General features: G+C 45.3%; 2 protein-coding genes across 12 annotated transcripts in view; one reads left to right on the plus strand and one right to left on the minus strand.

Annotated features, from left to right (window-relative positions):
• ABHD12B (abhydrolase domain containing 12B) overlaps window positions 1-15,134 on the minus strand; it is a 51,753-nt gene extending 36,619 nt beyond the window's left edge. For 5 of the 6 annotated variants that reach the window (XM_027572375.2, XM_027572378.2, XM_027572376.2 and 2 more), the window contains exons 1-7: window positions 13,672-15,134; window positions 8,604-8,731; window positions 7,608-7,710; window positions 5,513-5,632; window positions 3,306-3,336; window positions 518-563; window positions 284-413 (exon numbers count right to left, since the gene is read on the minus strand). In XM_027572375.2, coding sequence (XP_027428176.1) covers window positions 284-413; window positions 518-563; window positions 3,306-3,336; window positions 5,513-5,632; window positions 7,608-7,710; window positions 8,604-8,731; window positions 13,672-13,733 — 620 coding nt within the window. In that variant the 5' untranslated portion in view covers window positions 13,734-15,134. Of the gene's footprint in view, window positions 1-283; window positions 414-517; window positions 564-3,305; window positions 3,337-5,512; window positions 5,633-7,607; window positions 7,711-8,603; window positions 8,732-12,456; window positions 12,537-13,671 lie in introns of all 6 variants that reach the window. The other variant, XM_027572379.2, reaches the window with a different exon arrangement.
• PYGL (glycogen phosphorylase L) overlaps window positions 1-20,719 on the plus strand; it is a 97,953-nt gene that overhangs the window by 55,387 nt on the left and 21,847 nt on the right. The window contains exons 21-22 of one of the 6 annotated variants that reach the window (XM_035728238.1): window positions 8,803-8,843; window positions 13,424-13,612. The exons of 1 other annotated variant lie outside the window; for it this stretch is intronic. In XM_035728238.1, coding sequence (XP_035584131.1) covers window positions 8,803-8,843; window positions 13,424-13,491 — 109 coding nt within the window. In that variant the 3' untranslated portion in view covers window positions 13,492-13,612. Of the gene's footprint in view, window positions 1-2,079; window positions 2,246-8,802; window positions 8,844-10,677; window positions 10,812-11,793; window positions 11,834-13,423; window positions 13,712-20,719 lie in introns of those variants that run through there. 4 more of the 6 variants (XM_035728237.1, XM_027572359.2, XM_027572365.2 and 1 more) reach the window with 4 other exon arrangements.

Below are 20,719 nucleotides of genomic sequence, written 5' to 3' on the forward strand. Positions count from 1 at the left end.
GGATTTCAAGGGGTTCCACGGGCCAAAATCCCTTTAATACTCTCAAGGAGTATTGGAATGGGCTTCAGTGTCCTAGATAACCACAGAGCTACACCCTCACCCTCCCTTGCATTACAACAGGCTCGCCAAGATGGCACTGGCTCTAACCACGTATGGGATGTGAGGGAAACCAGAGCTCCGCCTCCTAGCTCAGTGTTCCCTCCTCTGCTCATGGCTGCCTCTGATGACACTAAAGCCCCAAGGACTCCCCACCCCCAAGAAGCCATCTTCAGACCCCACTTACCCTGTACCCAGAGAGTGGCCCCAGAGACACACAGGCGTGGTACCACTTCTCGCCTTGGTCCACTCATAGACACAAACAGCATCTGCGGTCAGCCCCTCCTCTGTGGGCTCACCTGTAGAGTCCCCGTACCCTGGTGGTAAGGAAAGGTGGGCACAGTATCACTACCTCCAAAATGAGGGCCATCAAAAGCCCTCCTGCTTCCTGAGAAGTCTTTATATACTGCTCTTAACATACCTCTGTAGTCCACAGACAGGACATGAAAGCCACCATCGCTCAGCATCTAGATGACAAAAGAGAGGTTATCATCTTAATTAGAAGGTATAAACCGAAACGGTGGTGTAACCGCCTCAACACTTGCATAATTTTCATTGTGATGGCTTCCTAGGCAGGGAATAGATGAAATCTGCTGTTTGACCTCAAACATGAGAAGGTCAGGCTCAAGGGGAAAGAAGGGAGGCAGGCGGCAGAGCAGGTCAGAGAGCCTGGCCACACCCTTGCTCTGCCCCTGGCTGTGTGACCTTGAGCCACCCAACGTCTGACTATGTAAACAGGATTCTGAAAAGTGAAAAACAACAGTAGCACCTTCAGGACTGTTGGAAGATGACATGAGATGAAAGTACTGAAGTACCTCGGTGCAAAGTAAATGTCCGTTTTAAGAATTCCCTTGAGAACAGAAGGTCTACACAGAGTTGTAGTAGAGGCAGTCAAATAATGGGAAGATATTTATATTAAATGTGAACAGATAGAGTTAATATCAATCAAAAAGAGATCACTCGATTATATGAAACCACTGCCATGCCCCATGTGGATAAATAAGGAAGGAATATGACAGCATCATTTCAAACGAAGTGAATTACAATGACAGACGAAGAGAGAAAATGGGGACAAAAATGTACTGCGCAGATAACTTTAAAACTTTATTTAATCCTCACAATAGTCCCTAAAGGTAGGTATTATCCCCGTCTTATAGATAAAGAAATTGAGTCCTGAGGGTTTAAGTAACTCGTTCGTGGTCACCCAGACAGCTAGAGGGAGAACCAAGACTCACCCCTCGGTCTGCTGTCCAAACACTGCGCTCCCCCTGCCACAGCACAGACGTGGGGAGCTGAGTCTCACCAGAAATCTTTCAATACAAATTCAACTAATACTGAGGAACTAAAGGAAACTTTTTAATATCTATTTAAATGACACTGCCTCCAAAACAGAGATCCAGGACACAGAGCAGTTAAGCGCCCCGGGAGGTGGGAACGTCTGTGCGTCATTGTGGTGCTGTGGACGGAAGGACCACTTGGTGAAACAACTTGAGAACAGATCTGACTCCTAAGTTAGAATTTATCTCTAGGGAAAAAGTCCAAAAAAAGAATAAACTCGATGCTTCAGGTTTTCTCTAGCAACATTATTGAGATGATTTTGGCGGGGGGGGCGGGGGGGGACTTGTATCTAGTAACAGTGGAATAGTTAAATAAACAATTGTCTACAAATATAATGGAGAAGGATCACCTTTTAAATCTGTTACTATGGTAACTACAGAAAACCATGGAAGAATATTTACAACATAGTAAGTACATAATATAGCATTAAGTAAAAGAGCAACAACATAAAATTACATATAGATATAATCACATAAAAATTTTACATAAAGACGACGAGGTGGGATTACAAAATGAAAACAGCCGTATTGGATGACTGAAGTGATGAATAAATGGAATGAACGAGAAACAGAGAGGATGTGGAGGAAGAAAGGAAAGAAGAAGGGGGGGAAAGGACAACATAATAGCAAAGACTTGGTTTTTCAGGGAAATCACCCTTCCAAAGAAGAGAACAAAGGCCTGAGGAAGTCTGGTCAGGCTGGGAGATGATGACTATGGCACGGGGTATCCAGAATCTGCCTGGAGGAAGAAGTCTTATCATACCTTCCCTTACCATGCCAACTACCACAGGGATGACCTGGCTCCTTTTCACACCTACACCTATGATTCTTTTCCTTTCTGTGCACACAGGGGCTATAATTCAGCTTTGCCGAGGGTGGGAGAGGAAAAAAAGAAAAAAAAAAAACAACCCATGGTCTCATGGACGTCAGCCTCACCACCATCCCACGTAGGAAGTGCAGACAGTGAGGTGCAGGGTAGAAAGCAAACCTAAAAATTAATAGACATTATCATCCCAGGCAGAACAGCATCTAGCCCACCACCCACCAGAGCTGGCTCCGAGAAGACCGTGAGGAAAGGGAGGAGCAGACTGGAGAGGGGCTTCCTGTCTGAACAAGGGAGGGAGGACGAAGGAGGGGCTGGCCCTCCTGGGCCTGGCAGGACGCGGGTCCCCACTCAGGCTGTTACACCAGGGAAGGGCTCTGAGGTGGGAGCTGGTCTGTGGGAGGCGACAGCAGGTCCTCGGTCAAAAATTGGACAAGCAGCCTGGTCACCTGAGGGAGAGATTACCCAACTGGGGTGTGGGAGAAGATAAACAGACAGCCCTACCAACTGTGAGTCAGCCACGGCTGCATCTCCCTGCCCACGCGGGGGCCGCCCCAACAAACTGCAGTCGTGTAGCAGGCTAGCAAGAAGAGTGTGGCTGCCATCCCACGCGCAAAACCTTCCATGGGGCTGAAGCCAGAGCCTGAAGGACTCTAACAGCAGACGTTCTGTGTATTTATCCTCTATCACAAAAAAAAGAGGCTGTTTCTCACGGGAGTAACTTTCACATTTAATATACCCTCACAACCCTTCCCCCCCAGCCCTCAGGAAAAGCAGATAAAGAGGGTCTTGAACTCCACCTGGTGATGAAGGCAATGTATTTATGAAAGTGTTTGGGGAGTCAGAGATGTTCGCTTCTGTTTTAAAGCCCTGTGGTCACTGCAGGAAGAGAAATCCACGTGTGGGACTTTGAGTCCCAGACTCCAAACCCACCCTTGGGAGCTCTCAGTAGATAACCTTGCTGAGGGCTGAGGAAGATCTAGGGCTGTAGCCCAGAAGAGAAAAAACAGAGACATAAAACTGGTACCTTGAGGCCCCTTCAGACATACCTTTACTAGCTCAAGTCTGTGAGGAGCTGCCCTGTGGAAGAGGTTAAAACAAAGAGCAAGAATTAGGAATTACAATGACAAATTCAATAAAAATCACTATCATGCTTCCAGCATCTGATCTCATGCCTTTGTTTTTCAGGTTAGAGAAATAAATAACTGGGAGAAAGGGAAATGGTTTTTGGTGTCATAGCCCACTTGGCTGTGTCAGGGGGAGTGATGGATGGCTCCCCACTGCTGTTGCACTCCTCTGCATGAGCACTGGATGCCCAGATGGTTAGTGCTTCTCAACAGAGGCATGTGATGAATTACTGATAATCCACCTCCTCTCACTGCTACACAGCAAAACTAATTTCTGAGAATACTTTTAGAAGCTGAAGGAAAATCAGCTCCAGAAAGTGGTTTTTCAGAACAAAGGATGATACAGTCATGTTCACTAAACCAAGACCTGCCTGTGCCCTGTTCACTCTGCCATTAAATACAAGATGAAGTGAGGGAGACTCACAGCGCTGGAGGTACAAGAAAGGCTTTTTCCCAAAATAACGATATCATCTACTCTCTATTAACCACGCTAATAAAGGAGAGACAAGGATGATTGAAAAGGCAGAGGATTCTTTTGAAAACCGTTTGAATTTTGTCTTAGAGCCAAGTGTCTTAAACTTTAGTGGGTCATGAAGCCCTTCGAACGTATGATTAAAGCTATGGACCCACTTCCCAGAAAAATGTATCCACACTTGACATTTTTAGTACAATTTTGGGAGGAGGTTCATGGACCCTCTGGGGTTTCTCTGGGTGCCAAGTCTGGAAGCACTGTTCTCAGCAAGGCTCCTATAACCTCCCACTTGGCCTCCTTTCGGCTCAGTACTGCTGCTAGCCGGCTGAGAGTTTTGCAGTGGACAGGAGGAAGCTGTGGCTGACCGCAGAGCCAGTCAATCTGGGACCACAGCAGATCCGCACAGGGGGACAGACACGAATGGGTGGGCCGGATGATCCTTTAAATACATACACTGTAACACCATGCCCAAGTTTGCACAATCAGAACAATGTTCAACAATGTTGAAAAAGGTTGAATTTGGGGGCGCCTGGGTGGCTCCGTTGGTTAGGCGACTGCCTTCAGCTCAGGTCATGATCCTGGAGTCCCGGGATCGAGTCCCGCATCGGGCTCCCTGCTCCTCGGGGAGTCTGCTTCTCCCTCGGACCTTCCCCTCTCTCATGCTCTCTCTCTCAGATAAATAAATAAAAATCTTTAAAAAAATAATTACAAAAGAAAAAGAAAAAGGTTGAATTTCATGGGAAATCTTCATCATTGTCACTCTAAAATGGACACCTTCAGAAAGGCCCTAGTGCAAAGGCAAGCCTTGAGAAAGCCATCAACACAGAAAAAGACAATGAGAAAAAGAGACATAGGCAAGGGAGCCAAGGGGCAGATTCCAGAGCTCATCACTTAGTTTGCAACATCCCTCCAGACACAGAGCTGGGTCTGTGGGTCCCTGAGGCACATCACCCCTCCCCCAGCCCGAAGCGCTGCAGTCTCAGCTGATGATCATCACCCACCAGAATGACAGGCCCACTGGGAAGCCCTGGCAGCACATCAAAGGGGCTCAGGACTTCAGGGAGGCATTCTTGGTGGCAAAGCAAGGTTGGAACAACAGAGAGTGGACTGAGGCATCAGGCTTCTAGACCAGAATCACTCAGATGGTCCCCAGTACGGACGGTCAGAATTCCAGATGATCTCTCATAGGGAGTCCATACATTTGATTAATAGGATTCATGCTAAATCAAGGAATCCCCACGTACTTCTGTGAGAGGACCACGGATAAGGAAATTGCTCTTCCTTCTCCCCATATCTCAGGCCTGTCCCCTTTCCCGTCATCCATGGGCTCAGTTCAGCATTTCAGGCACTCTTTGGGAGTAAAGGAACCACTGCCTTCTTGGAAATCAACAACCAAATTTTGGAAGTTAGTCTCCCTTTCAGTGAAAGATTGACATGAGTCTACATACAGAATATATAGATTTTTTTTTAAGAGAAGCCTGTTGCCAGAACACCCTCAAATTTCAACAAAGGAAAAAAATATATATGTGGAGGCACACTTACAGAGTCGAAAACTCTGGAAAGCTCTGCCTTTCCTTCCCCTGCCCCCCACCCCAGGCTGAAAGGCTCCCTCTCTTTTTAAACAACAACAAAAAAAAATCCAAGCGAAGGCACTGACCTGTGTTCTGCGCTGCCGTGAAGATAAACAATAATTGGGTTGCCGTCATGAAGGGCTGCTTCATACCAGCCACGGTCCTTCCCCTTAGCATCTTCCCCCCGGCAGCTGGGAACCGTGTGCCTGAAGGGCAAGGAAACGTTTTAACAAACATACAGAGAGAATTCACTTTCCTTGCCAAAGTATGAAACCCTCCTCAGGTCAAAGACAGATATTTGTATAATGTATAAATATCCATTACATATTTATATGTATGTGTGTGTGTATATCTATCTGTCTGTCTAAATTTCTATCTGAGTGATATATGCACATGGTAAAAATTAAAATATAATACCACAAACATCTTACAGTGACAAGCACTACTTCTCTACTCCCCTCCCCCATGCACAGAAACAACCCCTTTTAACCACTGACTGTTCTAGTCCTTCTGACTCCTATATCCACTAATCTTCCAGGACTGCAATTCTTAGGTGCAGTCCATTGAAATGCAGTCCACTGGATGGAAACAAGTAAAAGGCAATAGGTATTTGCCACCTGCTATTGGTTTAGCTGAAGAAACAAACTGAAAGAATTTAAAGAGAGAGCAGTTTAGGTGGGAGAAAAGAACTTAAATATGAAACTAAGCTATTCTACTCAAGAAACCAGTGACCTTGTGGAGTTAAACACCTGCCCGAGCTCCAGTCCCTCCACCTGTTAAACCAGTGAGTGAGCCCTGAAGATACAAACACTTCCATATGACATGTCACAAGGAGACCTGGAGAACTGGCCACGATATAATAAATCTTCAGGCTTCTCAACCCTTTAGGGGCAGAAAGTCTGACATCAAACCCCAGGGCCTCTGGACTGAGAGGACTGGCACCCCTGCCAGCTACATAAGCCAGGGCAAGAGCAACGGACAAAAAGATTTTCAAATTCCAACACCGTTAGCTGAATTGTACTGTGCAGATTAGGAAGAAGTTATGTGAATTCATACTGGTTCCTAAACATTCTATGATCACATGTTTAAAGTCAGGGAGGAAATATAAAACAGGACACTGGGAAATTGGCAGCCAAGAACAAGAAGTAGAACCAAACAGAAAAAAATGTTGACAGTAGCATAGCAAAAAAGACAATAGCTCACAATTTTGACAATTGAGTGTCTTTTCTGTGCTGTGCCAAGCACTGTGCTAAGCAGTGAAAACCCACTAACGAAAGAAAGAAAAGAAAAAAAGAAAGAACGAGAGAAAAGAAAGAAGGAAGGAAGTGAAAGAAAGAAAGAAAGAAAGAAAGAAAGAAAGAAAGAAAGAAAGAAAGAAAGAAAGAAAGAAAGAAAAAGAAAGAAAGAAAGAAAGAAAAAGAAAGGAAAGGGAAGGAAGGAAGGAAGAAAAGAAAGAAAAAGAAAGAAAGAAAAAGAAAGAAAGAAAGAGAAGGAAGGAAGGAAGGAAGGAAGGAAGGAAGGAAGGAAGGAAGGAAGGAAAGGAAAGGAAAGGAAAGGAAAGGAAAGGAAAGGAAAGGAAAGGAAAGAATAAAGGGGCGCCTGGGTGGCTCAGTCAGTTAAGCATCTGCCTCTGGCTCAGGTCATGATCTCTGGGTCCTGGGATCGAGTTCCACATCGGGCTCCCTGCTCAGTGATCTGCTTCTCCTTCTGCCCCTCCCCCGTCTCGTGTTCTCTCTCTCTCTCTCTCACTCTCTCTCTCAAATAAATGGATAAAGTCTTAAAAAAATTTTTTTAAAGAATGCCTACCAACAAAGTCACCTACAAAAGTTATAGTCTTGTAAAGAAGACAAACATTAACCAAATAATCGCACAAACATTTATTTAACTACAATGGGGGAAATGCCATAAAGGACAAGCACAGATTGCCACCTGTGCCTAAAATGGGAGCTGAGAAAGGACTTCTCTGAAAATTACCGCACTACCATTGGCAACTGAGACTGTAAAGACAAGTATGCAGTTAGTTAGGCGAAAGGAGGGAGCAGAGACCTACAAGGGTTGCAGACAGAGCATATCCCGCGAGAGTGTGACTTGGGGTGCCAGGAGGCTAGCCGTTCTGCAACAGTGCAGGAAGGCTCGTGTGCAACACGGCAGAAGAGTACCAGTGTCCATCAGTGCACTCACCAGATTCCCAGAATCACCCCAGGTTCAACTCTGATATACAAGTTCACCGTGTGAGGAATCTTTAACTCCGGTTTCTTTAAATCCACAAGAAATGGTGCTTTGACTAGAAAGTAGAATTCATTATCAACGCCCAGAGTCAAATTCCATGTCTTTTAATCACAATCAAAAAAAAGTAATTAGTCTCATCGTTAACATGATTTCTAAGTAGCAAGCTACCACACTAAATTACCAGCAAAGTATTTTATTTTATAAACGAGGACCAGCCCACAGGAAAGTTGCCAAAACAAAAACCCCTAAAGCTAGATTTTAAAAATAGCACCAGTGTGACAGGTCATCATAGGGTTTTGTTCAGTCCTTATCCTTGTCTCAAGCTAAAAACAAAGGAGACCATTCCCCTACAAAGGTAAGGAGGTCTAGAAGAAAGTAATGAGTATTCTGCTACCTATGTCAAGCATTACTTTTTCCACTAAATAAAACCTAGTAATTAGCCATAAACCATGAAGTGGCCAGAATCAACAAACCCCTGGGGACAAGCCGGTGAGACCATTACCTGTGTGGCTAGGACTGTGTGTTACACTGACTAACAGCACTCAGTAGAAAAAACGTGGGAGAACAGATTCCTCACATCAGCCTCTCCCCAACCCCAGCTCCCCGTTTTCTCTCTCTTTCAAGGGATATAGGTAAAAAGAAAAAGCAAAAAAGTAGAGAATACACCAAGCAATAAAGTATCCCTATTAACAGCTAATTCAAAGACTGAGCTCCTGAACTGAAACCCCACCCACAAGGCCAGGTTTTTCTCTCCATCCCCCCAAGAGTCTTTAGGGATTCGCGCTAGACCCCAAAGCCTCTGTTAAATGGGTTTCAGACCACTGAAGTCTAGCCACAATTTTTATAGCCGACATGCCTTTTTCATTGTCACATGGGCAACTTTAAGGGCAGTGAGTTCTTTCTTTGGGAAAATATATATCGGCAAAGTCATGATAGATACATACTTACAAAAATTAAAAAATATTAGCATATTCATCAGAGGAGGAAAAATGTGTTCTTTTAATGGTTTACTAGTAAAGCTGTTGTACAGAGAGGCAATTTTTCTTCCGAGTGTTGAACAGGAATGTGGAAAAGATCTGCAAGATATAATGAAACAAGCAAGGCATTCAAAATCACTCCAAGTTTTGTCGTGTGTTTTTTCTCTTAGCATCCAAATAAAATTTCAGAGACCAACACCGGGAATTACAGGTAACTTGGCATTTAAGCAAAATGCTTTCCAGAATTGTATGCCATTAGCACAGATCAGGACTGGGTACTAAGGGAGAACAGGAGAGGAAAGCAATAAATCAGGCCCCCAACTAGCTGCTGAGAAAGCCCTGGTATGACAGAACAGGAGTGGGGGGACATGAACGCACAGGAGTCAAGCCTGTTTCCTCAAGTGCATCCCCACAGAAGACCAAGGCTGGACCCCAAAGTCATCAGGAAACAGGATTCAGACTATTTAACACTTGTCATGTTTTTTTTTTTTTTTATCACATCACACTTTAGTGCTGTATGTATTAACTATTATTAGTCTAAAGCAGTGAATGGAAAACCATCAGATCCCCACTCTTCTGGCTGGGTGTTAGGAAGAAATGAGCCAATGAAAGAAAAATCCCCACTTCTGATGTGACATCCCTGGTAAGAGGGACTGTGAGGAGCAGGGTGGGGAGCGAGGGGAGTACCTGGAGGTTGTTGCTACATCAGGGCTGGAGCCTGGTCAGGGACACAGCGGCCAGGCACATCTTGTTTATTCTACTATTTGTTCGCTGTGACACAAACCACCTGAACCAGGAGCCATCGGCAGACAAGTTACGACTTGTCCATGAGGGGTCACTAATGCCACTTCTGTCTCTAGACACATCTCTTATGAGAGTTGAATGTCTCCTACCTTGGAGAAACGGGGGACACAGGAAGTCATTGTCACCGCTTCCTGCTTCTGGTTTTTGTCCACCTCGTCCATTAAATAAATCCCTTCCCCTGTTTTGAGCTGTCCATGTGAAGACTGCTCAGTATAATGAGATCATGAGTCTGGGGGACTGGAAAGCATGTTGGATGAACAGTCTCCCCCTGCCCTGATTTCTCTGCTAGACCAGAGCATTTTCGAAGATAGCTGTTATCACCTGTACTTCGCAAATGAGGAGACTGAAAGTTTAAGTAACCTGCCCCATGCCACAGAGTCAATGAATGACTGAGTCACGTGTACCCAGGTCTGTCTGACCCCGGAGTTCTATGAAGAGCTCCAGTGAGCTGTCACGATCCTGGTGAGTGCAACTTGCCATCGATGCAGGCAAAAATGAACCCCAGGAATAAGACTGGCTTCTGGCAAGATTCAGCCCTTAGAGAAAGTTGTTTCCGGATCCCCCTTCTCCCCTTCTGCACCCTTGGCCCTTCTTAGGGTCCCTTCTTCCTCCCATGTTCTTCTTCCTTCCTGCTCCTGTATTCTCAGGAGCCTTCTGACTCTAAAAGTCATCAAAGAGAGACCTCGAAGAAAAATTCTCCCTCAAGTGTTAATAACTAAAAAATGAGAGTGCTTATATGTTTGGAAGAGGCATGAAGAGAGAAGATAATGAATCTCCGATGAATTCTGCAGGGAATGGAAAAGAGATGTGGGCTAAGGGTAATGGGTAGCTCTCCAAGTGTATCAAACATAGGCAACTGCCTACACACAAAATTAGCAAGGAAAAAATGAAAATGATTTTTTTCATAATAGTTTAAAATATCCTCCATGAAGGTGGTAGGAAGGAAAGGACATTGTTGCTCCGATTTTAGAGATAAGAAATCAAAACCCAGAGAAGCCACTTTGAGCCCCAGATCAAGCCCAAATGGGCAGAACTGAACACAATCTGAATTCTTAGGCTTCCTTCCAGTTGGCTGGCTCAGGCTTTCTTTCTCCTGACTCTGAACTCACGCTACCCCGCCTGTTAGTCTCCCACTAAGTTATCTTTTGAAGGTGGCAGGGTGCTTGGGAAGCAGAGGCGGTAGAGGGAAATATGTTTCTGTTTTTAAAGAATAATTCATATAGGACCCTTCTCTCAAATAGCTCAAGGCACTTCTGTGAGAAGCACTGCGGGAGGAGAAGAGAGTGACCATATCCCCCGGAGCATCAATAATGCACAGCAGCTTCTTTTAACTAGGGGTTGTCAATTTGACTTCCTGTAGATCAGTAGAGGATCAAAAGTCACCAGTGGCTAATAGACCTTATTCGAGTGGAGGATGCAATTTCAGCCCAGTCCCTGCCAATGGCCAGCCACATCAAACAGCCACCTTGATGTCTTGGTGTTCTTTCGCCTGCCCTTTGATCAGCCGTGGCTCTAACTGCACAGCATCCCCCAGGGGCCACAGAACTAACTGGATCATTCTTACCTTGGAATCTGAGTGGCTACAGGGCCAATCATTCATGTTCATGCTCAGAGGCACCAACTTCGGGAAGCCCAGCTCTAACCCCATATGGCAAGACAGCTATTCCAAATACTAAGACACGCGACACATCCATCCTAGGTGCCCATTCATTTGGCCAACATGTATTGATCACCGAGCACCTAAATTACACCTATGTTCTCCTCCCTTCTTTCCTCCCCACCAAATCCTCCCTTTCCTTCATATTCACTCAAGTGTTCCTTCTTTGTTAAAGCCTCTCTATACAGATCTTCCACGGTGACTTTCCTCTCTCTTCACCTCTCCCACTCATTACAATCGGGCCTCGGTTTGACCCTTAATTGTTCTCTGGGGGTTTTCCCACTATTCGTCCTGGCTTCCCACTGAGAAGAACCACATGGCATCTAGTGCACCCTGTCTAGCACAGGACTGAGCCCTGAAAGCAAAGTGTATTTGTTTCTTGAGGGAGAAGGAAGCAGTGCTTATTGGAAGCTTTGGGGAAGAGGGGAAGGGCTTCATATTCTCTTTTGAATTATAATTGAAAATTAATTGTGAGCTCCACAAGAGCTGAGCTTTGTGCCCAGGCCTAAACTAGTACGCAAAAGGTAGGCAATGACCAGTACTGCAGAAAGAATGAATCAGTTTATCAGCCTGCTCCTGGGGGTTTCCTTAACAGTACCCAGAAATGTAAAGACTTGGGGTGAATGGGGAGCAAGGAAGAGGTAAGTAGCCCACTGGCTTCGCCCAGCTGCTTTCCTGAGCACATTTTCCATGTTTCTAGTTCAAAGAAAACCAGTGGCGAGTGAAGACTGACTCTCCCAGGCCCATCTATCTTAAGTAGCAGCGACAGCAGATGAAATTTTTGCAAAATAAATAAATAGATCCCCAAGGCATTAAAAAATGATCACTGAAAACATGTTTTGATGAATTGTTCTCCTTGAGTCACACAACACATCACCATGGATCCCGTGCTACTAGCAGCTCCAGACACACAGGCAGCCCTCTGTGGATGTTTGCGGATCTAAGCTAACTTGGTTCCAAGAAACAAAAGGATTCAGGATCCTGGATCTCGGTCTGTGCTTCCGCCTCAGTGTGTCTTAAATTAGAGCAGTAATTCTTGGTTCAGATGAAGAAATGTGCTTGTATTTTATTCTTTCAGGAAGCATCTCTTGAGACTTATTTTTTAGTAATTAGTAAGGCAAGTAAGAGAGGGTCCCCAACTCCCCACGTCCCACTCCATTATCAACAAAGCAGGTTCTCTAAAAGCATGAAGTGCAGCTTTGATTCTCTGCCAAATAAATGTTAAATATCAGCCATCAACTCTAGAGAGAGCACAAAAGATAAAGGCAGAACATGTCAGCTTCCCTAGAACAACCATATCGAGGAGGTAAGGCCCAGGAATGTGCGGTTGAAAAGTGCGGTCAATCAGGATATTCTGACTCACATTCAGATCCAACACAGAAGGGGGATGTGGGTCTACACTGCTGGGCCAGGCGAAAGCTGCTCTCTGCTCTTTGCCCTGAGCTACAGAAGGAAGAGAAGAGAGAAGATGGGTTTTTGTTTTCATCACTCAGACATTCCAAAGTGAAGTTGCCTGTGTCTGGCTGGGACTCTTGCATATTTTGTACTCAGCGAGAAACAAAACAAAGAAATATAAAGAAGAAGGGTGAACAAAAGTGCCAATACCTTCCCACCCCAACAAAAACAGATACCTGAGTCTTCTGAGTCCAGGGTCTCTAGCCAATACCTGGCTTCAACGCAAAGGAGACTGGCAATATATTGCTGGTCAATTCAGGTAGTTTAACATTACCATTTAAGCCAAGGATTTTTTTTTTCTTTTTTTTTTTTTTAATTTTTTATTGTTATGTTAATCACCATATATTACATCATTAGTTTTTGGTGCAGTGTTAAGCCAAGGATTTAAAATAGGAGCCAGAGGGGTCCCTGGGTGGCTCAGTTGGTTAGGTGTCTGACTCTTGATTTCCTCTCAGGTCTTGATCTCAGAGTCATGAGTTCAAGCCCAGGGTTGGGTAAGGAGTCTACTTAAAAAAAAAAAAAAAAAAAAGGAGGAAGAAAAATTTAAAACCCTCTGATATAGTACATTTCAGAGTTAAAGGATGTAAAAAATTGGCACTTGTATGGTTTCAATGCACTATGCATTTTTTTAGCATTATGGAGGGATGTTCTTTAAATACATCCAAGAGAGTTCACCCTGGGGTAGTTGGCCTTGGGATCCTTTTCCACCTACACAGGTAGGCCTTTGACCCAAGAGGATGCCATCTAAGAAAGAGTACAAGGTAGATTACTATTATTGGTCTTTAAAATGTGTCCTGAATTTTAGTAAAATGATGAAGGCAGGTAAGAGCTTGGTATAGGAATCTGAGCCATCTTTCTGGAAATCTCTATTTCAGAAGCCCCAAAGGGATGCAAGATTCTGAAAGATCAAACCCGAGAAGCAGAGGCTCTCTGGCCGGGGTAGGCGCCGAGGCCAAGGATAACGCGGTCCAAAGGGCTCGCAGAGCTTTGGGGGCCTCCGAAATGCCCCGCCCGGGACCACCGCGGGGCGCCTGATCGCCCTGCCCATCCCCCCCGGGGTTCGGGGCGGGGTGGCGGTGGGGGGGGATGACAGGGCGCTGGGCCGCGAGCCACGAGCACTCACCGCAGGTTCCGCACCACCATGTCCCACCAGGACGCCACACGGTCCTGCGCGTCCATCTCCATCCCGCGCCGTGTGGCGAGCCGCCACCGGGGAGCCGCGGCCGGGAGCCTGAGCCGCCCCCGCGGACACCCGGCCCTCCCTCCTCCCCCGCGCGGGGGCCCTGCGGGCGGCGGGCTGCACCCGGGCTTCAGCGCCCCCCACCAGCCCCCCACATCCGTGCTGGAGGAGCCAGTTTCCCACGCTTGTGGCTAGCTGCGCACGATTTTCTTTTCTACTTTATTTTATACCTGTGTGTACGTGTGTGCGCGTCCCGCGTGATGAACTGAAATAGATTTCTTACTGTGCTAGTAATAAAACGGAAGTCTGGTATCACAGCCTCAGAAGATCTGCGTGAGGGATATAAGCTTTTCTCTACTTTGACCCGGCTTCCTTTTTTTTTTTCTTTGTCCTTTCTATTTTTCCCTTTTTCTGAAGCTTTCCCATCTCCAGCACCCACCCTCCCTCTTTCGCTCCCTTCCCCCCCCCCCCGCCCTTGCCGTTGAGTAATGGTTTATCCGTCCACAGGGTTATGAACTACACAATTAACACCATTTTGGCATTTGGTTTATTTAGCAACATCTAACAGAACCCCACCTTGTATCAAAAAGTTCACATCTGGAAAGGTTTGGCCTGGATACAGGCTTACATAATGCATCCTCACCCAGGGAAGCCACACAGCAAAGTATGAGGGCAAAGGTGGAAGGAAGGGAACGAGGTCTCCGTCAGATACAATTTGATGCCAGCATGCAGACTTCATCTTGGAGGCAAGGTGCAACCTCTCCAAGAGGGAATACTGTGTTGTTTTGTGGTGGCTGTGCTCTGGGTCAACAGGTAGGAGGGAGGACTGCCAAGCCACAGAAAGTGCCTAGGGACCCACCTGTTTGGGGCTGGTAGGCCAGTCTGGAGAAAAGCACCCACACCTTTCAAGAAAGGGCAGTTCTCTTCAAGGACCAGGCCATTTCCTAAAACCAGTCAGACAAGGGTGAATCTCGTTCACTGCCTCTTGTAATCTTTCTGGGGATGTCAATTTTCTGATTCGTATCAAGCTAGAAGAGGAATCACATCTGAAGGACACAAGGGAACTGAGCCTGCCTGATGAGCCAGCAGCAGGTGGGTTTTCTCAGGGCCACACCCTGCATGATGAGGAAGGTTAAGGTCCCACTCAAGCTGGTGTAAGATTCCACCCCGGAGGTGTTCACAAGATGGGTCCGGAATCCCATAGAACTTGTTTAGGGAAGCTCCGGAGGAGACCCTGGGCCATGCCCTGTGGAGATGGAGTGATCAGAGCTGGGGAGCAGCAGCTGCATTTGGTCCCAGATTCTACCTCCACTTGTTCATTCAGGTGGATAGAATCAAACATTCAAATGAAATATTTGAAATGCTCAGCAAAATCTCTGAAGTTGGAAATCACGATGCCCCCCCCCTTTTTTTAAAGACTCTACATTCGGGCACCTGGGGGGCTCAGTCGGTTAAGCATCTGCCTTCAGCTCAGGTCATGATCTCAGGGTCCTGGGATGGCCTCCCGCATCAGGCTCCCTGCTCAGTGGGTTGTCTGTCTCTCCTTCTTCTGCCTCACCCACTGCTTGTGTTCTCTCTGTCTCTCTCAAATGAATAAAATCTTTTTTTTTAAAGATTTTATTTATTTATTTGAGAGAGAGAATGAGATAGAGAGAGAGAGCATGAGATGGGGGAGGGTCAGAGGGAGAAGCAGACTCCCTGCTGAGCAGGGAGCCGGATGTGGGACTCGATCCTGGGACTCCAGGATCATGACCTGAGCCGAAGGCAGTCGCTTAACCAACTGAGCCACCCAGGCGCCCCTCAAATGAATAAAATCTTAAAAAATAATAATAAAATAAAAGACTCTATAAATTAGGAACTCTAGGAGAAAGCTCTCCCCAACATTAATCACCCTTTTTCAAATAACACATCCAGGAAATCAGAGAGCAGTCTCTGATTTGACTTGGCAGAATCTAGAACACAAACAATTCATTCATTTACTCAGCATCTATTTACTGAGCAACTTTTAAGGTGCCAACTACCACGTTGGGTACAAAGCAGGATCCTGCCTGGTAAAGAGATTTAATCTCAGGAGAAATCAGGAGAACACAGATTAGGAATTGAAGCGTGCTCTAAGGGCAGAAATCAGGTCAGGGGGGTCACAGGGCCTGGATGTGGGGAGAGGAGGGAACATTTTAGGGTAATGGAAATAGTCTATATTTTGTGTGGTAGTGGTTATAAGACTATAAACTTTCACCAAAATTCATAGAATTGGAAACCTTCCAAGTGTGAATTTGACTGAATATAAATTATACCTCAACATACCTGGCTTTTGGAAAAGCGAGCTAAGAAATGTACGAATAAATTATATAAACAAACATGTCTTACATGATTTTGTAGAAATGTCAAAACAAAGCTATGGGTACAAATACTTTGGAATCCAATAGTTGGGGGTTATTTGTACTTCTAGTAGAAAAAGAAATCTCAGTTAGGGAAAGATTAATTCTACCACCAAGAAATTACTCTGGAGGGGTGCTTGGCAGGCTCAGTTGGAAGAGCATACAACTCTTGATCTCGGGGTCGTGAGTTCGAACCCCATGGGGGGTGTAGAGATTACTTAAATAAATAAAAACTTAAGAAAAAAGAGTTATTCTGGAAAAAAAGGAATGGGAGATAACACTGTCTCTCGGCTGCCACATAGCCATGAAAGCAAACTACTACTAATAAGGCATTTGAGGAGCAAAGAAGTAGCAAACAACAAATCACCAATTTTATATGATTTAAAGAAAATTTTATCTTGAAAGCAAAGAATTCATCCCCCTTGCATTTTCTTCTTTTTTAAAATTACCGCTTTATTGAGACATAACTTACATACCATAAAATTCACCCTTTGAAGTGTACAATGTGTGGTTTTACATATCCATCACCACATTTTAATTTTAGAATGTTTTCATCACTCCAAAAGGAAACCCCATACTGTTTGCTGGGTCATATGGTAATTTTGTGTTTAATTTTTGAGGAACTTCTAAACTCTTTTCCAAAGTGGCTACTCCATGGTTCAAGCTCACCATCATGAGTGCCTCACATATCCCCTTGCTCACCTTCTTCACCCCTCCTCCACTTCCCATATGCAAATTAGAGAATTACAAAAACAAACAAACTGATGCTTGTGAGGTTGAAATGAAACAGTCAAAAAAAAAAAAAAGAAGGAACAGTCAGGGGAAGTCTGGGGACAGTCCCAGATGATAGACAGTGAGTGAGGTGAGTCACTCAGAGCATTTCTTTTTCTATGCTGTTAAAGTTTTGTGTTGTCTTTGCTTATATCAGATCTAATTTAAGGACTGATTTATTATAGTTACAAGAGTGGGTGGTTATTCTCGGGTTGAACTTGAGAGTGTTAATATGAGCTTCCTTTTAGCCAAAGAGGTGATTTCTTTGAGAAGAGAGAGTGATAGGAGAGCTGAAACTGGAAGTGAAGGGCTTGAGTGCCTTCTGTCTTCCCAAGAACCCTGCACATTCCCAGACGGGGCTCACAGACTCCCTTGTTCCGTGGCGAGAGATGGGACTCTGGTTTTCCCTGTATCTGTGGAAGCACTAAGCCAGGATTGAAGCCCAGCGGTTAAAACTCTTCCTCCTTCTCTGGATACTCTACTTCAAATTCCTCCTGCTATTCCTTAAAAGTGACTTGTTCTGCAGGCTTCCTTCCTAGCCCTGCTTCTCTTCTTGTCTTATACCAGTGTTTCCAAAACCACATGCAACTATTTGGGAAGTTTTGGGCTCAACACAATAAAATATATTCCTTTGGCCAGAATCTCAGGTCTCAAAATCGTTACTTGGTCAACATTCTTTGAGAATCTCAAGAAGAAGGTATAGAATGCAGCTTCTCTTTAAATTCATCTTGGGGCGCCTGGGTGGCTCAGTCGTTAAGCGTCTGCCTTTGGCTCAGGTCATGATCCCAGGGTCCTGGGATGGAGCCCAGCATTGGGCTCCCTGCTCAGCAGGGAGCCTGCTTCTCACTCCCCCTGCTTGTGTTCCCTCTCTTGCTGCCTCTCTCTATGTCAAATAAATAAATAAAATCTTAAAAAAAAAAACAATCTCTTCTCCTCCTTCCCACAAACCTGCCCTGTCTTGAAGAACAGCTCATCACACACCAGGTTTCCCAAGCCACATATTTGGGACTCACCCTGGATTCTTCTGCTTGCCTTAATCCTAGAATTCCCTCTAGATAGAATGAAGATTATTCCTTGTTATAATATTCATTCATTTAACAAATACTGAGCTCATTTTAGATAGTATCTGGCTTGGGAAGCTTACACTTTAATCGCAAGGACTGGACCCACACCAAGGAAAAGCTGAATAACAACCTGGAGCTTTATCACTAGGTAATAAATAAATATCCATTACAGATAATATTGTGGGGCAGGCTCAGGGAGCAACATCTCTGTGGGCTGAAGAGGTCAGGCAAGGATTCCGGGAATACTGTTCTGTTGCTTGGAAACAGCTTTCGTAATGGGAGGTAATTTAAAATGGCCATCCCAAAGGCCTCGGAGGATGTTAAAACTGGAAGAAATATAAGCAATCATTTGCCGATACTCTCATTTTACATAGAGGAAACTGAGACACCCCCCAGAGACCAAATGATAGATGTTAAGCTGCATTCATTCAGTATTTATTTATTTTTTTAAGATTTTATTTATTTATTTGAGACAGAGAGAATGAGAGAGAGAGAGACAGAGCACATGAGACTGGGGAGGGTCAGAGGGAGAAGCAGACTCTCTGCCGAGCAGGGAGCCCGATGCGGAACTCGATCCAGGGACTCCAGGATCATGACCTGAGCCAAAGGCAGTCGCTTAACCAACTGAGCCACCCAGGCGCCCTCATTCAGTATTTATTGAGTGCCCACTGCATGCCGAGGTGCAGGCGAGGCTACTACACTCATTCAAAACAGCAGGCGAGATGAGAGTCATTCTCAAAGGGCACGTGGTATCTGGCGAGAAACTAACCTATGTCAAAGCAGGGATGGCAACGTGGTGGGACCCACTGGCGGTTGTAAACTGGGTTACAAGTCCTTACACTTACCCTGGAAAATACAAGAATTAAAATAGTTAATCACAGCTTAGTTATTTCTGCTTGGTTGAGTCATCAGGGTGGAAGAATCCACCACCACCCACAGTGCCCGGGTCAACCCATCAGATAGCCAGGTAGGAGATTCTGAAGTAATCTTTACAGTGTCCACTCAAGGGAAGGCAACGCGGCCTGACTTTTTGTGAAGTACAAACACCACAGGTTGGTATTAGGACAACACAGACAGCACTGGGGGAGAGTCTCACCAGCAGGGATTTTTTTTTTTTAACTTCTACTTGAGTTATTTTTAAAATGTCCCTCTAACAAATTCAGAGGAGGGTACTTCCATAACCACAGCCCAACCTTAGGAAAACAGTGACACGGGGTTTTCACTCCCAAGGAAACCTAACAGGAAAAGCCAAACGATGAGGTGAAAATATATTCATCTTCCTGAAAATGAAGGCACACTCCTGGAGAAATTGTGGAAGACAGGAAAAAATGTCACAGCTGTACATAGGGTAAACAGGAACTGGCTTTGCAATCCCAGGAGAGCAGAGATTTCCAATTCTGGGCTTTCTGGATGCCTGACAGGAGTTTGAAGTCATCTATTTCTCATTGTTTGTACAATCTCCAAAGTCGGTCCTGAAAGGAGCCTCATTTCCTTAGTTCCCCTGTTCATGCCCCGAGCGTCTATGTGCTCCCAGCGCAGCTTGAAATTAGCGTACTTTTTCATCTTTGCCTTTAGTTTTTTTTAAAGCAGCCTGGAGAGACCTCACGAGACCCGATGGGCCTGCGTGCTGGACTGCCCTGCGGAGGGATGTCAGGTAGCCTTCATTATCCTCACCCAGCCTGCCTTTGCATGCATGGAACAACCTGTCCCTAGAGAGGAGTTTTAAAATAATAATATGTAGTGTCAGATGAGATCATAGATATGAAAGCTCTTCTTTGAAGTTAAAAAAAATTTTCAGCCTGCAAATGCATAGTATTGAGATTATTTATTAATGAATGTATTTGATACTGTCTTTGTCCAGCTCCTAGGTGTATTTGCATGCATTCATTTAAAAATACAATCATCAGCATTATGGCTTATAGACTAACGTAGAAGTTTAATGACTGATAAATACTAATACATACGCAGATGTACAGAGGAGGCCATAGGGCCAATCTCTTCTATTTCATCACCAACCAAAAGGAATTAAAAATTGACATCACAGGAGACTCTCTTCCTTCCCCACGGTGTGAGAGACAAAGGAATGTCGCGGGGGGGGGGGGGTGCGGGGCAGGGGATGCTCTTCACTCTTCTGCCTGCTAAAGGCAGAAGGATAGCAACTCCCAAAGGAGCCCTCCCAACCCAGGAGTCCACAAATTACTTAGCAAACACCAGCCCCGGAGAGGTGAGTGTTGAATAGCACTGTGAGGTGACCTGCTAGGGCATTTTTAAACAGAGGGGCTATAGGGTTTAGCATACGATCCCATAGTCTTGCAATATACGAATCAGGAATCCTTGCCGTGTTTGACATTCCTTGTCAAGTTGGGAACAGCATGGGGTTCCCCAGCACCTAGCGTAATGCCTGGCACAAAGCAGGTGCTCGGTAAGTCTTTTGCAAGATGAATCAATAACTGGAAAACTTGAATCTGTTCAGCAGCCAGTCCAGCACTACAAAATCCCACCGTCTCCATCACCATACATTTTCTAGAGGCCCCTCTGGCATTCTCTGATTCACACCTGTAAAATTCTGAACTGCATGATGATGGGAAAGTAGAACCCAAGACCGGCAAAAGTGCTAGAAGGCCTAGTGGCCTATTGCGGGTGCACTGCCTTATTCTTGCTTTCCCCACCCAGCGCCACGTTGCAAGGTTAGTACGGCCGTTGTGCCCTCTATAAGGGTGGGGTCCCGCCCCACTCTGCCTTTGACCCATCTGAGGATTTGACACGCACCCCTTCTCC

Source organism: Zalophus californianus, chromosome 6 (genome assembly GCF_009762305.2).
Source record: "Zalophus californianus isolate mZalCal1 chromosome 6, mZalCal1.pri.v2, whole genome shotgun sequence".
Classification (NCBI taxonomy): domain Eukaryota; kingdom Metazoa; phylum Chordata; class Mammalia; order Carnivora; family Otariidae; genus Zalophus; species Zalophus californianus.